This window comes from Acanthopagrus latus, chromosome 13, assembly GCF_904848185.1.
Source record: "Acanthopagrus latus isolate v.2019 chromosome 13, fAcaLat1.1, whole genome shotgun sequence".
In the NCBI taxonomy this organism is placed as follows: Eukaryota; Metazoa; Chordata; class Actinopteri; order Spariformes; family Sparidae; genus Acanthopagrus; species Acanthopagrus latus.
Window position 1 is genome coordinate 1,232,858 of NC_051051.1, and position 15,766 is coordinate 1,248,623.

At 39.7% G+C, this 15,766-nt stretch overlaps 2 protein-coding genes across 2 annotated transcripts in view; both read right to left on the reverse strand.

Moving 5' to 3' along the window:
- aff4 (AF4/FMR2 family, member 4) overlaps positions 1-8,008 on the reverse strand; it is a 34,611-nt gene extending 26,603 nt beyond the window's left edge. Inside the window, exon 1 of the mRNA XM_037118738.1 lies at positions 7,681-8,008. The gene's annotated coding sequence lies outside the window, so the exon portion shown is untranslated. The remainder of the gene's footprint in view (positions 1-7,680) is intronic.
- A 926-nt stretch (positions 8,009-8,934) lies between these two features.
- zcchc10 (zinc finger, CCHC domain containing 10) lies at positions 8,935-14,674 on the reverse strand. Its single transcript, XM_037118750.1, has 4 exons — positions 14,540-14,674; positions 12,611-12,772; positions 11,796-11,837; positions 8,935-9,770 (listed from the first exon to the last, which is right to left on the reverse strand). The coding sequence occupies exons 1-4, from the start codon at positions 14,578-14,580 to the stop codon at positions 9,536-9,538; spliced, it is 480 nt and encodes a 159-aa protein (XP_036974645.1). The 5' UTR covers positions 14,581-14,674; the 3' UTR covers positions 8,935-9,535.
- Between the last annotated feature and the right edge of the window lie 1,092 nt (positions 14,675-15,766).

Here is a 15,766-nt window from a genome sequence, read left to right on the forward strand (position 1 = left end):
GCTTGAAATTGCACTTAAAATCTGTTATCTGTCTGTCATCCGGTCTGAACCAGGGTTCAGCTTTCACAGAAGCCCGAACAGAGCACACCAACAGAACCAACATGTAAGTTATGAATGTTTCTTACATTTGGACTGTTGTTGCAATGGAACACAAATAAAGAAGAGGAACAAAGATTATAGTTTCATGTGACTTCTATAGTTGTTCCACTACAGGGAGCATGCTTGATGCTGGAGCTAGAACATTTATAATCTTTATGTGCTGTTTAGTCACTGTGTAATGGACAAGATAATGCAACGTCCGGACATGAAGTGATGAGGTCCAAACTTGGGGAAACTCCCCTTTGACTCAGTTCACAATTGCGTTATTGTGACACATTGATATGCACAGCTCGCCTGAAGATATAATCGCCAATGGAAAGTTTAAAATCTTGAGAAGGGCTCCAAGGTTTTTAATCCGAGGGCTGATGTTTCCTGAACTAAGACGATTAATCTATGATACAGCCTTCTTATAATCTCTCTCTCCATTTAAGTTCATACTGATGAGGAGTAGTAAGTTATCATGATTTCACCTTATAAATAGGGGCAGCCTGCTATCCTTGGTTGATTTATCAATGACAAAGCGACATCAATTGAGAATGTAACAGAGTACCTAGATATGTGATAGCACTGCATTGCTACAGAATCCAAAAATCTTAACACACTTTGAGTCAACTTTGCATTTACAGCTCTGAGGCAAATCAAGTCATTTGCATGTGATAATGAATGTTAAACGTAAACAAAACAGCATCATGTTGAGTTTCATGTTCCAACTCAGGGTGTTACAATATCAGATATTTATGATTATCTAGGCTAATTCACTACAACAACATAACTACAACATCTACACACACTGTGGTTAAATATTGTGCCATAATGTTGCGCAGCATTTGTAGCCACACACACACACACACACACACACACACACACACACACACACACACACACACACACACACACATCACTGTATCATCTGGATTATTTACTCAATATTATCGTGTGTTACTTTGTTAGTTTCATGTTACATCTTTTAACTTTGAAAAGTTTAGCTGCTGTTTTTATTCCTTATGTGTCACAAGATGTGAGTGTATTCAGATAAGCTGTTTACCTGCTATAATCAATTACTGTATTTATCACCAACTATTTTGATTATTGATTAATCTAACTAACTAACCACCTATGACAGGAAACTAAATACATCTGGGTCAAAACAAAACATTTGAGGGCATCATGTTGGACTTTTACTTACTTTTACTATTTTATAACATTTTATGGACCAAACAACTAATCAACTATTAAACAAAAATTATCGTTACTTGCAGCCCTTTTCATACATGGTTTCCTGAATTTCGTACAAACGTGGGTTATGAAGATAACGATGTATCTGAACAGTTACTCAGCAGTGGGTGCAGATGGGCAGCGAGTGCCACCTACCCGAGTGCTTTTGAAGCAAACCTGCTGACAACAGACATTCCAGAGGGAACGTCCATTCAAATGCTGCAGAACTGCCTCATATAAGCAGCTGTTTGGGCGCCTGCTGCGAGGACGGGGACCATATCAGACATTTACCAAAATAATGAGGAGTTCTGACGATGGAGAGACTTTAAATCAACCCTCTTTAAACTGCACACATTCCTGTGCCGGTATGAAGAATTATCTCAGTCACACAGTAAAAGGAGTTAAAGAATAAGCCTAATTTTCTGTGTGCCTTTTATGTCAAAGTATTTAGCTGATGCGGTTTGTGGAAGACAATGTCAAAATTAGGATTAAGTCTGAGTGTTCAGGATTCCTTAGTTTCTGCTTGAATATTTCTCCTTGGCTTCAGATTAGCACTAATTAACATATCAAAACAAGCCTCTAAATCTTGATTGGCATGTTCTCTAAACAACTGCTTTCATTCAGGCAGGTTTGAAGTATCTGAACTGACTCACTGGCTGGAATGCCTTCACTCAGCAGGCGTGCATTATCCCCGAGTCAGGGGGAGCTGGTTGCATTTACCAATCAGGGCTGAGTGTTGTGGCTATTCTGCATTTCAAACAACACAACTAATGACATTTCAATTAAGTTTAGATATTTGAAATCCAGTGATCCAGTTTACTAACAGCATATGTAGCTAAACTATAAGCACCGAGACGTTCATGTCGGTTTCGACTTGACAGATAGCATCAGAACAGCTCAGGGAAGAAAATGTTCTCAATCGCAGCACATTTGACACCAATAACACAATGTTCAGGTCACTTTTTTCTGCCACATTGTCAGTGGAACATGACACACAACCCTCAATTATACTGGCAACTTTTCCAAAGAACCTGCGTCATTCAAGTTCCTCGACGTGCACACCGAGCTGGTCAAAAGGCTTTACTTTTTCTGCATGACTGTATCCACGCATATCTGATCTACGGCAGGATTTGAACAATTACAGTCACTCCCTCAGGCTTTGAGTCAATATTCATTCGACACACTATGAATGTGTATGATGCAACTACAGTTTAAGCTCAGCATGTTCCAGCATGTTCAGTAAACTCACAGTGTTTACTGATGTTCTGTTAAAACCCTTGAAGTGTAAACAAGCTTCACCAGCAGGAATACTGAACAAGAGACTCTGCTGAGGGACGTCCAAGATTATTTAATGTGACGTATTTGTGTTTAAGATATCACTTCTCATAAAGCCTTTAAGCACAACATGCTCTTAATGGTTCATCTTGTTTAGTAACGATAGCATTAGTAAGCGAAAGAGCAGCTATTACGTGAACAAGTGAGCAGCCTAATTAATTTGCAGGGTTTTCCTGTTATAAGGCTTAGGTGCAGCACCAAGCAGTGCTGGGCCACCAAAGTACATAACCAGTTTCATTATGACACAGTAGTATATCAAAACGATGCAATATTTGCCGATAACGCAAATTCGGCCATGACACGATTATGATTAGACTCAATTCAGGGACCTGCGATCAGTAAGAGATGATATCATCTGCCCATTTATCACAATCAGTAACCGATGTCCCCTTTTCTTTTCTGCTCTCGTCCATAAACAGCTGTACAGAACTTTAAGTGGTTATATGCAGTAAAACTGACTGCACTAATGCACATAAAGCACAGCTGAACAACAGGAACACTGAAGAAGTGTCAAATTTGGCACAATATAAACTGTCATGGAGACAAAACAATTCATGTTTGTTAGTGTGCATCATTACCGCAAGCCTGCAGCAGACTCAGCTCAACAAATTACACACATTATGCAAACTTTTCGTAGTGACTGTTGGATTTAGTCTCCCAGCAAATTTGAATTTCATCCGTGTATGCAAGTTTTTACAGGCTAACATTGTTGAAACAGAGCAGCTTATATTGCCATAACTAGAGCAACCAGTTAGTGGAAAGATGATGAGGACATTATTTCCAGAGAAGGAAGTTAATGTCCTCATCCTCTTTTTTTTCTGGGTTGCTTGCCATCACCTGCCTGGTGCTGGCACTGATCAAGAATGTTTAGGAAGGAGGTGAGACACACAAGGTATTCTTTCTCATGTATGAACACTGTATACCTTTAGGATTCAACTGACTGTTAATCATTACGATAAGGAAATTGCCTAAAAATTGCGAAACCCAATACGAAACAAACACTTGGCTCTGTTACAGATCAGCCCTGAACTGTTACATCAGAAGCTTACTTACATACAATTACACACCAAAAACATGAATCACTCCTTAATCAGGGTAATTTTACTTTTGAGGAAAAAACCTCCTCCAATAGCTACAACATGACTTAAGCAGAGCTGAGGGCATCATGCAACCTAAACTCCAACAACATGCCGTCGTTCCTATTTATCACATGTGATAACAAGGAGAGTCGAAAATCAGCCGCGCCCCATCGAGGGGTTTCCCATTAATCAGTCGGCATCTTATTACTCAGCAGTCGGGACTTCATGACACTGAAATATCTGCCCGTCTACAAATAGAAACATGCAACTTATAGCTTACTACTGTGAACCTCTAAATACACCCTGTGCAGGCGCTCTGATAGGAGCCGTGGCCGAATGTGAATGAAGACATCAGCAGATGAAAGATTAAATTGTTCAAGAAGCTAATGTTAGGCATGTTGGTTTATTTTTAATCATACTTTACAATGCTTTTATCTTCATGTACAACATAAATGAACAATTGTTACATCATATAGTGTTACTGCTGTTTCATTATGCACTGCAGTCTTAGCGCTGTGATAGACTTCATCTGATGTTTATCATATCCTGATTGATATTAGAGCAGCGTCTCACAGCCGGGATGTATGCCAGATCTGTAAAAATGAAATGACCTTAATGAGCTTCACCTCCACCTGACTAGACCCACATGAGAGCTTAACTCGGAGAACAAAAGCTGGAGAACAGATGCACGAGGTCAGGACACAGTGAGTAGCATATTTTTCTGCTGTGTGAGCAACAGTACAGAGGGATAAAAAAAGAGCTGCTGATGTCTGATTAGATTCGGAGCTAATTAAACTGGCTCCGACTCTGGAAGCAGAGCCTTCAAACAACTTACTTTCGACTTCTCTTTGTAAAGGAAATGAGATTTGATTATGAACTTATAGGCCTTAGCTGGAGATACAATTAGCTCCGACTGTGGACGGGTTTAAAGAAAAATGCAGGATAATCGGTACAAAAAACAAACTAGATGATTGTCTAGATACGACTCCTTTTTGACTTTGCTTGATAAATTAATTTCAACCATCAAAGGCAGAAGAAGATGAAGGAGATAAGACAGGATAAAGGAGAACTTTCGGTTTATTCAGACATGGACGTCTCAGTTTTGAGAGAGTGGCCCTATAATCTTGCGCAATTACTCGATGTAGTCTGAAACTACGTATTGCTCATTTTCCAAATATCCAGACTGCAAAACCACACTGCACTACGACCACGCTGTACAATAGACGTGTCAGAGCCAAAGAAAACATGTACCCACTCCTCGGTCTGAGAGGACAAAACAAGTGACCAAAACATCTCAACCAAAAATGTGCCCTTCGCTTGGCTGCAGAGGAAACAGTAACACTAAAGCCACAGAGCAAAACCTAAACAGGAAGTGGAGAGGATTTCACAGCGAGCTGCGTCACATGGAGCACAAGAACACAGACACGATCCTCTCATCTACCTGACCACCGTCACATAGACAGCATTAGCTTGACTTTGTTTACTTTGATTATTAGAGGAAGCATTTTACTAATATTCATACAATTAACCAGAATGGCGCCGGGAGACACCTCATATTTTGCTCAGTCACATGCTTCTACCTCAAGTAGAATGTAGTGAAGATGAATAAATGTTAACGCTGTGCTTCAATCGATTTTTGGTTTGATTTGATTTTGTCCTAAATCACTGAAACAGTTCTCAACACATCAACATCAGTATCGCTGCTTCTCTTCCATGTTGGTTAAAGACTTTGCTTTCATGTAACACCTTTTACGTCAAAGCATTTCAGAAAGGTCAGAGTTGAGTTTATACTGTCATTCCCAACTTGTCAGATGCTGGAGCTTTGTGATGGCGAACACCTCGCCTGCAGCAGCAAAGCGTCTGTAAACAACAACAGTAACCGTAACAGTAACCAGTAACCAGTAAGCAAAGCTGTTTACATTACAAAGACAACATTTAATTCATTATTTGATTAGGTCTCAACTATTATGTTAATCACCAACTACTGAGTATGAAAAAGTTAAACCTACTATCGGTATATACATTTTAAGGAAATAAATACAATAAAAAAGAAATGAAGGAGATGTCTCTGACTGCAGCTTCTTAAATGTTAATATCTTCTGGTTTCTTAACTTCAACAGTGAACTGAACATCCTCTGTAACAAAACAAGATATTCAGAGACTTCTACTTGGGTTCAGAGAAACACTGACATTTTTACTAATTTTCTGTCAGTTCATAAATCAAACAACTGCTCAGTTAAATGGAGAAATTATTGACAGTGAAAATAATCAGGTACAGCCCTGCTTTACATGTGCTTTAAAGGTTCGCTGAGATCACAACCAATTAAACAGCCCTCGTTCCACCATCTCCTGGCAGGAGGCCCTCTCTGGAGCCGGTCCTTCAGTTTGTCCTTTCTGGGCTACAGTAGAAACAAGGGGTGCAACATGGCGGACTCTGTGGAAGAGGTCCCGCTGCCTTTGTAGCTACAAAAGTCTCATTCTGAGATAACAAAATACAACGATTCATATACACAGACAATTATTGCTAATTAACACATTATTGTAAATGTTATGTTCAGTTTCTACCTCTAAATCAAACATGCTGGACCTTTAACTGTGAGGTGTAACACTTGACATTATTACTCTAACTGGGCTCATATCTACTGGTGTGTTCAGAAAATCATTCTTAAAGAGTGACATCTTAATCATACAAGTCCTGCAGCTGGTGTCACGGTCTTGCAGAGTAGAAAGATTTTCACATTTTATCACCAAGCAGCCTCAGTCCTCCATCTACCACCTGATGTTGTGCCAGTTCACAGCTACCTGCAATAAATGAGTTCATGACCTCAGGCCTCCCCCACCACAGAGAGTCACCCAAGATAAACAACTTGACGGCTCTGTCCTTGTTTCCCTGATGTGCCAAGTCTGCCCTGCACAAGTAGCAGTGATAATCCAAACTGTTAAGAGCTACTCCGGACTTATGATGCATTTTCTGGCCCTTCCCCCAACTGTGGCACGTAAAATGGCTTCCTAGAAAAGCATATCAGCTGTCCTTTTTTCCTAGACCAAAGCAACACACATGAGACTACTCTTTAAGAGGGTTAAATGGTAACTTAGACTCATTAGAGTTCAGATTTTAAAGCAGCTAAGAGTGGCACTGAGAGTAATGTGACAAAATAAAAGCACGGAGGCTAACGTACAGGAAAACAAACCAAAAGTTTTTGCTAGTCACTGTGGGGAAACTAACGACTGCTGTGGGCCTCGGATCAGTTAAATCGTGCTGTTCAGGGCACAGAAACTGACCGCAAACACGATATTTGTTGGTCGTTTTTAAATAAGTTCAGCTCTCAGAGTCCGTCCACGGTTCGATCCGCGGAGCTGGATTGAGTAACAGTTATCTGCCTGATAAACAAACTGTGCGCAGCTCGTTCATCGTCTACAATTAACCTGAGTGTCAAACTATCGTGTCCCCGTCGATCACGAGAAATAAGTCACAGTTATCGAAGTTAGCCGTGGAAGTTATGTCAACGGTGGCTAAATAGAGAAAACACAAACATCAGACGTCATGACCGGTTAGCCAACATTACATGAACAGAAACATGACCACTATCACTACGACGTCTGGCTGGATTTTAGAGAACGGACGGTTAACAGTTAAAGTTCAGCGTTTTCTCAGTGCGAACGAACATTTTTCTGCCGACAACAGAACTCATAAGCAGCTCTAAGGTCTCAGGTTACCCACTGAGCAGGAGCTAACACGCTACCTACAGGACTACCTGCATCTCTGCTTTAGCTCACTGTTAGCTAGCCGAATCTGCTAGTAGCGGTTACAGGCTAGGCTAGCGGCTAGCTAGCTATGAAACCATTGACATTTTCTGCGGAAATTTAAATTAACATTCGCTCCAAATTTCAGACGTCCACCAAGTACATTAAATCATCAAATGGCATCTCGTGTGATGTTCGGCATCCTTACCTCTAGTCTTCTTTTTAGGCCCAAACCATTCTAGCTATTGGAAAGCTCTTTTCTCTTTGTCTTTTCCACTTCCAGTTACGGGCAAAATGGACTCAGCAAAACGCTTAACAGCTAAAATACTAAAATCAAATGGATGGTCTCCATCTTTTTCTTAAAATGCAACTGCGCATCGAGCGGAAGACAAAATAAAATCATTTTGTCTCTCGTTCATGTTGTTATTCCTGAACAGAAGTGACTGATAGGTAAGGCTGCTAGCTAAGTTAAGTAGCCAGCAGGTACCACAGACAGGACTGGATGCATGGATGGCAGCAAGCCGTGCTGCCTTCAAGTGCTATCGGAATTAACTGACACCAATCGCCCTGCATGTAAACATGATGGGAAGTTACTTTTTTTGTAAAGGTGACAGATAACGGAGATCATTTCTGGAGTACTGTGAACCAAAGACAATGTGAAAACTGAAGTCAAATCAATTTTTTACAAATTAAGATAAATCGTTAATCTGACAGCGGCCATACTGTCAGTTTGTCGATCACCGATAAGGGAATAAGTGAGATGTAGTGAACCGTTCATTGGACAGTCTCAACGTAAGGGTCATTCATGTGATAGTAGCAATTCCCGCATGACTTGAAGGCATCATTCGTGTGACGCACAGGTTGTTCAGACTTGACGTTCAGGACGGAAATCACGGAGGGCGACTCATTGTTCTGCTGCTGACTGGAGCTGGACGCTGTGCGCACTGCACGCAGCCTGCAAGCGTGAAGTCGTGTTACTGGATCACAGGCTGAAGGAACTCGATTCAATTTACACGCAACTGTATTATTTAATAATCATAAACTGTAAATTCAATGTCGACAGACTGTATTAGATCAGTCTGTATTTGATATTTTAGGCCCAACTTAAAGAAAAGGAAGACAAAAATAACAACTTCCCTGACAAGAATCAACCACACCTCCAAAAAGACCACTCATGTTTGATCAAAATCCTTAATTAGTGCATTATTAAAACCAGCAAACACATCTCTGCACTCAAGATGCATACACACACATCTTGATGACCAGCCTGCAGCACCGTGGAGATTTGTGCCGTTATCATCATCCAGGTTCACAACTAAACATTTCAGACAGCGAGTCAATGAGAGCCAGTCGATGTCGAATTAATTTTAGGGACCAGAAATATGTACAAAACACAAAATAAAAATTCATATGTGTCACAGAATAAATCAGGTGACTAAATCATCCCAATATCACCAACAAATTGTTTGTCACAATGTGTTTATGTCCAGTTAAAAACAACATGTTACAATAGTAAATATGCAAGAGTCTTAAAAACAAAAGAAAGTAATGTTTATTTTACAACGAATACAAGCAACTGCAGTAACACAGCAAGGAGACCTTTTAACGTCTAATTAAAAAATTAAGAAACAGAAATTTTATACAGTCTCATCAAAAAGGTCTCATCAATGTCTTCTCAGCACTAGATAAGTGTTGCTTTCTGAAGGTTGTCAGCTGTACAGATCGAGTTTGACTAAAAATATACTTTAGTACAAAATCACAAATTCAACATGAATGTGCACATTAGTTTCCTCACATATCTAAATTTTTTATCCTCAGCAGACCTAAAAACATGAGAAAGTATCACATCAATAGAAGAAACGAGGGAGATAAGTTTTGAAAACAAAACCTGATAATATCTTCTTTCTGATCTTCATTTTTGCTAAAACCATATAAGCAATATGCAACTGTAGGGTTCCTGAAGGTGTCCTATCAGATCTGAGCAAAAGGAATAGAAATGTGGATAGCTAAAATTACTTTGGGAAACAAACAACAACAGGAAAATCCGACTCCAGTGAATTTGTTTATTTCTTCTTCTTCTTCTTCTTTGGAGGTCCCTGATCTGAATCGCTGCTGCTTCCTGAGTCTGAGCTGTCAGAGGATGAAGAGGAGGAGGAAGAGGAGGATGAAGAAGAGCTGTCGCTGTCACTGCTGCTGTCGCTGTCATCTGAAGAGGAGCTGGAAGAGTCACTGCTGTCTGACGATGAGTCACTGGAGGAGCCGTCTGAATCACTGCTGCTGTCACTGGTGTCTTTAGCCCTGAGAGCAAGTGGCGGAGCACAAAGGAAAAACATGAGCACAGAAACCAGAATGTGTCTATTGTTCTAAGGTGTCATGGTGAACCTGTCGCAGGGGAGATGATGAGATAACAGATGTGAAGGGATTCTGAACTACTTTTTACCTCTGTGGATGTTCTTCAGCTACACTGACATGCTCTGTTTACCTACTTCACAAACAGAAGTCTCCATCTACAAGGTGAAAGATGTTCTGCATACCAGTACAGTACAGCTCATACTCACATCAGTTTCACCCTTCACGGCTTTTTATTGTCTTTTTTTACGAGGTGGGAAAGTGACAACTAGCCCTGCTCACAGTCACCTGCCATCACATGACTGATGATCTCTGCCCCTCCCACCTGAAGACAAGCCTGACATGCCATGCTAACACAAAATAAGCATCTACAGAAGATGGTGAAGTCCAAACTGAATAACACTTTATAAACTAGAACCCATTCTACATTATTGTGAAACAACCACAGCTCAAATACAAATCTGTATTTATACATCTGTAATGCAAGTCAGTCATTTCCAAATAACCTTTGTCAAACAACAGGAATTTTAACTTGGCAAATACAGGTGAGGTTAAAAACACTGGAACAGCTGCTGAAGCTGAGCCGTCGTTCAGGTTTTTAGTTCCACCTGTGATTTTCCTGTTACGACGAGTCAAACAGGCTGCTGTGAAAAAGGTCTATGAATTTGATTAATTTAGGGAAAATTAAAAAGGCTACCAGTACCACAAAACACAATTAGTTCCAAAGGGCTTTAAAACCTGTACAGCTGTTAAATAGGACGTAAATGTGTGGCCCAGTTTGACACGCCACAGTAGGAAAAACAGAGATGTAGGTAATAAAACGAATTCTTCAGTTTCAGAGTTGTTACTGTGCACGCTGTCACGGCTTTGTGAGAAGGAGCCATTAATGTGAGTAGTAACACCTGTGTGGTGAAAAAGGCCTTTTCACAGCAGACGTGTTGACAGGTGGAATTTATAATATTAATGATAATCACTGTCAGACATGGCTTCCTGACACAGTTAATATGGGATGGAGCCATATATATAATATGATACCAAGATTTAGATGATATCAACAACAGTAACCTTCTCTTTGCAATGCTAAACACAAAAATTAAAGCATATCATTGCAAGTTCTAAACATTTTATTATACTGAAAACATCAGCACTTATGACCCTTTGAGACATGAACGCATCAATACAGCCACATTATGATTTATTACGCAGGCACTGAAAAGCTCCAGATTAGAACTAGAACGCAAACAATATTGTGGTTGGCAGATATCAGCCTATCACAGGTATATTGGTATCTATGTACATGATGTCTGATATTTTAGATATTAAAATGCTTGAGGTAAAGTAAGATTACAGCTGAGGCTTGGAAACTGGAACAGGACAGTAATACTGCAGAGGAGTTCCTCTACCATCCGTTAACATCCTGACGTCCTTTCACAGGCAGATTTTCACACCAATTTAAACGTGACAGTCAGCTGTGACTCACATGTGACTCTCAGGTGACCTTACTGACCCCCGGGGACGTTATTCAAACCACCGAAACAAACTGAAATTCCCAAAGACTCCTCACTAGTCAGCACACTGAAGAAGCTTCTCTGATGGATATTATCTATGTCAACATTTAATATAATTGCAAAGTGAATTACAGGAATATTTATGAAATAGCTATCTAAACAAGCTCAGAAGAAAAACAATGTTAAAGCCTTCATGAACCTGTTTTATTATTATAAACAACTAGGTATGAATACTACTACTTACCTGTCAACTTAATGTGTTATTCTAATTAATAAGTAGCAGATTATTAAACTGTACAGTTCATTCACCAAAATGTAAATGTATAATTTGGCCAAAGGACGAAAACGTATGTCTTTTAAAGTATGTTTTATATAAAGTGAGCATAACTGCTTATTATCACATCAGAACACTGTAATGTATGAAGTCAGCTCAGACCAAAGAAGGTTTCATAAATATCCTACTTACTTCTTTTTCACTTTCTTTTCACTGGTGCCTTCGTTTCCTGGTCTGTAAGGAGAGAAAAGCAGCAGCATTAACAGCCTCCACATGTATTTGACATCAAGCTAATTGTTGACTGGCACTCATAAATACTTAAGTTGGAATATGTGTTGTAGTAATATAGCAAAGTATAGGAAAATATTAACAGTGAACATATATGAGAACAGGATTCTGTATTTATCATGACGTCCTCTAGATGGCGATAAAAAGCAACAACACTGTCGTCTGTTAATGGGTCACTGTACAGCGATGGTTTTACAGTATGGACTATAGTGTGAGTCACTTCCTGAATAAGACAGTGTCCCCGTTAAAGCTGATATTTTTAACGCTCCATGGTACAGAGTGTCTGACAACACCAGAGTTTAGTTTCAGAGCCAAAGTACCTGACTGACTGCGACAACCATGAAAATCATCCCAGTGTGGACACAGACCTCATCCGGACCGTCTGGCAGAGCAAATGACTGTATGGCCTAAAAATGAGAACACCAGCTTCTCTCCTGTTCAGAGGTGTCTAACTCGTGTCCCGATGAATACTGAGCCAAAATGGCAGACACAATAAAGACGGGGCTGTCTAAGTGAACAAATGAGGCTCTCTACCGTCGAATGCCAGAAACTAAATCCTAAAAAGAAAATCCTGTCATTTTCTGAACACATGCATAAATGCATAAAATCACTGAACACTGACTGACGTGATAGCACTGCAAATGTGTGTTGTGATCTTAAACATCTTAGTGGCGTTCGCTCTTTTTGTATCCAGCAGGTAACTGATGGAAACGCCTTACCCAGTAATGCTGAGGGGTTTGTTTTCATTCTCCTTGAGTTTCTTTTTCAACTCAGTCGTTCTTGATGGTCTGTGCACATATTTCCTCTTCCCTGTGCATTCATAGGTCCAGTGTCCCATCTCCAAACACTTCTGGCAGCGGACATGTTGTTTGTTTGCCTCCCTGTGTGTGATAAAACAGTTAAATCTCAATGAGGACAAACGAGGGCAGACAAAACAAATCAGCTACGTTTCCTTGTTGTTCAGCTGTATGAAACTGAAACATACAGTCTGTATTTCCACTCCTCCTGGAGTCCGGGTCGACCTAAAACTACTCGGTTGAAGTTAAGGAAACATCACAGTGATGGTGGCTGGTGCATTTTCTACAAAGGGACGTTACCAAATATCACACGTACTGAGGTTTCACACCAGAGTGTTAAAAGGAAAGAAAGTGCCTTCTGTTGGCTGAGCAGATTAGGTAATTATTATAAGAAGATAATACTGGTACAGTTAATAAATTATTCATAACAACAGTCTTTGATACAACATTTTGTCATGGTAAAGTGAAGAAAGAGTAGCTCCTCAATAACTGTAATGATCCGAAGCCTCATCTCATCCTCCATAAACTCAAACAACTACCTCCTCTAGTAGCAGAAGTTCTAATCATTTCATAGTTCAGAGGCTGAATTATTCCCCATCGGCAGGATTTTCCTAATGCACATTTCACATTATACATTAAGTAAAGACAAAGGATAATTTATTTATTTCTTTAGCAATATGAAAATAACACTCACAGGCTGTCCAAGGCACAAAGCTTAATTCTTCTCTAGTGATAGCAGAACTCTCTTTACATACATTAAAGATGTCATTATTGTTTTGGTTTGTTTAAAGAGGCACTGTGTCGTTTAGGAGAAGAAAGTCAAACTCAGAATTTTAATATTTACCATATTAATGAGGTAAAAATACAAGTATAGAAATATTCACATTTTCCAAAACTGAAGCAATGTATGAATAGTTAACACTAATTTAATTTAATGAGGTAAATCTTTATAAAATAGCTTAATTTAGAAGTTGGCCTGCGTCACATACAAGACCTTTATTAAAGCCATCAGCGATGTGACGTCACTACCTTTTTCATATTGGTTGTAATGAGGTTGTTAAAAGGAGCATATAGATATTTTTATTCAACCAATATTAATGAGGTGATAATAACTCTGATATATTTAACCTGCCCATAACTGAATAAACCAGCTGCTCTCAGGAGGAAAATAACGTCCAAGAACACTGTTTGAAGCCAGAAAGGTGGCAGGGTCCGCCACATATAAACAAAGTTAGACAGTATAAATTGTGTCCGTTTGTTTATTCAGTCGTGAAAACGAAGAGTCTGCTTGTCTGGTTTGTCTGGCCATTACAAACAGATTTTTCTGTTCTGAGTCAAATTTCTTCCCCCAAACTACACGGTGACCCTTTAAATCATCGTGCGACACATTAAATTATCTGGCTGTCTAACTGAGGATGCTATAATCATCATACACACACCTATAGATTTATATGTCGACATGAAAACAAGATCATCCTGTTCATGACCAGATATTTCAGTAGACGTCGAGTAACTCGGTTAGTTTCTGTTTCTTGCCATATTCTGAATTATAATCTCGAATAAAATGAACTCTCGTCCATTATTTGTGTATCAAAACCCACAAATCACGAGTTTAACGCCTGCACAAGAGTTTCAGGACAGAAAACCGTCCGACAGCTTCGTGATTCTGATCTGTGGAGAGAAAAGACCGCGTCGCCTTCGAGCCTCCATGAAGCTCCGAAGATGTTCGTGATTCAGCCTCGTCACCTTTCACCTGACACGAGCCTCCATCACACCTGAGACTACACAGCACAGCGTTCACTACCCGCGGGAAACAACACGGATTCATACAGTTAACTAGATTATACTCACGCTTGTCGTCTGGCTATTAGTCTATGCATGGGAGTCGCCATGTTGCACTACTTTTTTCTTCCTCGTTGGTATCGGAGCAGTGCGGACTTCCGGCAGCCTTAATGCAGCCACTGCCCTCTAGTGGCAGAGGTGTTGTACTGCAGGTGTGTCTGATCCTTAACTCACTGATGAGGGTTCAATCAGTGGAATTAATTTCTTTTTGTTCACTCATTAGACCAAAAAGTTGTTGAAGCGCGATCATTTATGTGATGTTAGCAGGTTTATGACAGCAAGAGACCTACAAATACAACAATACGTTTTTGTTTCAATCTTACTCCAGCCTATTTGTTGAGACCACCTCTTCAGCTGTTCATGTGTTCCATCAGAATCAGAATCAGAAACAGATATATCACCAAGAGGGATTTTACACCAACGAGGAATTTGTCCTGGTGGATAGGGTGCATGCACTGAAGACAATAAACAATAAACAAACAGTGACTATTATATATACATAATATAAACAATATAAACATACAGAGACGTAAGTGGGGGATGACTGATAAAGACAGAAGAGATGTACAAGAATGACAAAATAGATCAAAAATTAAAAAAAAAAAAAAAAAAAAAGTTTGAAAATTATTTTAAAAAATGGTCCAAGTTCTGACCAAAATATTTGGTCATGTCTGTGATCTGCATTGAAAATATTTGATTTCCTAGATATATGTAAAATCACAGAACTGTATGGGATTGAATTCAAGTGCGGGAGATGTCACTCAACATACATCAATCACCCAGCAACAGGGAACGCAGACATTCAAATCTGGTGGCAATTATCCATTTGATCCACATATTCAGTTCATACTGTTTACCAAACACTTAATCTTCATAGTTTACTGGGAACGTCAATGCTCGGCACTCTTCATATGTCATAATTGGATTTTATACCTGATCAAATCCAACTAGGAATTCAGAATACTTTCTTTAAGGTAGAAAATGTCAATGTCTTTAGGCCTGACAGCTGTAAATGAGCATACTGACAGGACTATACACATATATATGTTCTTCGGTGTTATCTTCATATCTTCAGCACTGTGCAAACTATTGCTGAGGTTGAGCAGTTGGCTATCTGTGTCACCAACGCAGTCCACCCTCCCACACTCAACTGTCATCACACCCACCCATACTATCTGTCAGAGCTGCAGGTAGCCTCAACGTCCTCTCTGGCTTCTTAAACAGTCTTTTCATTCC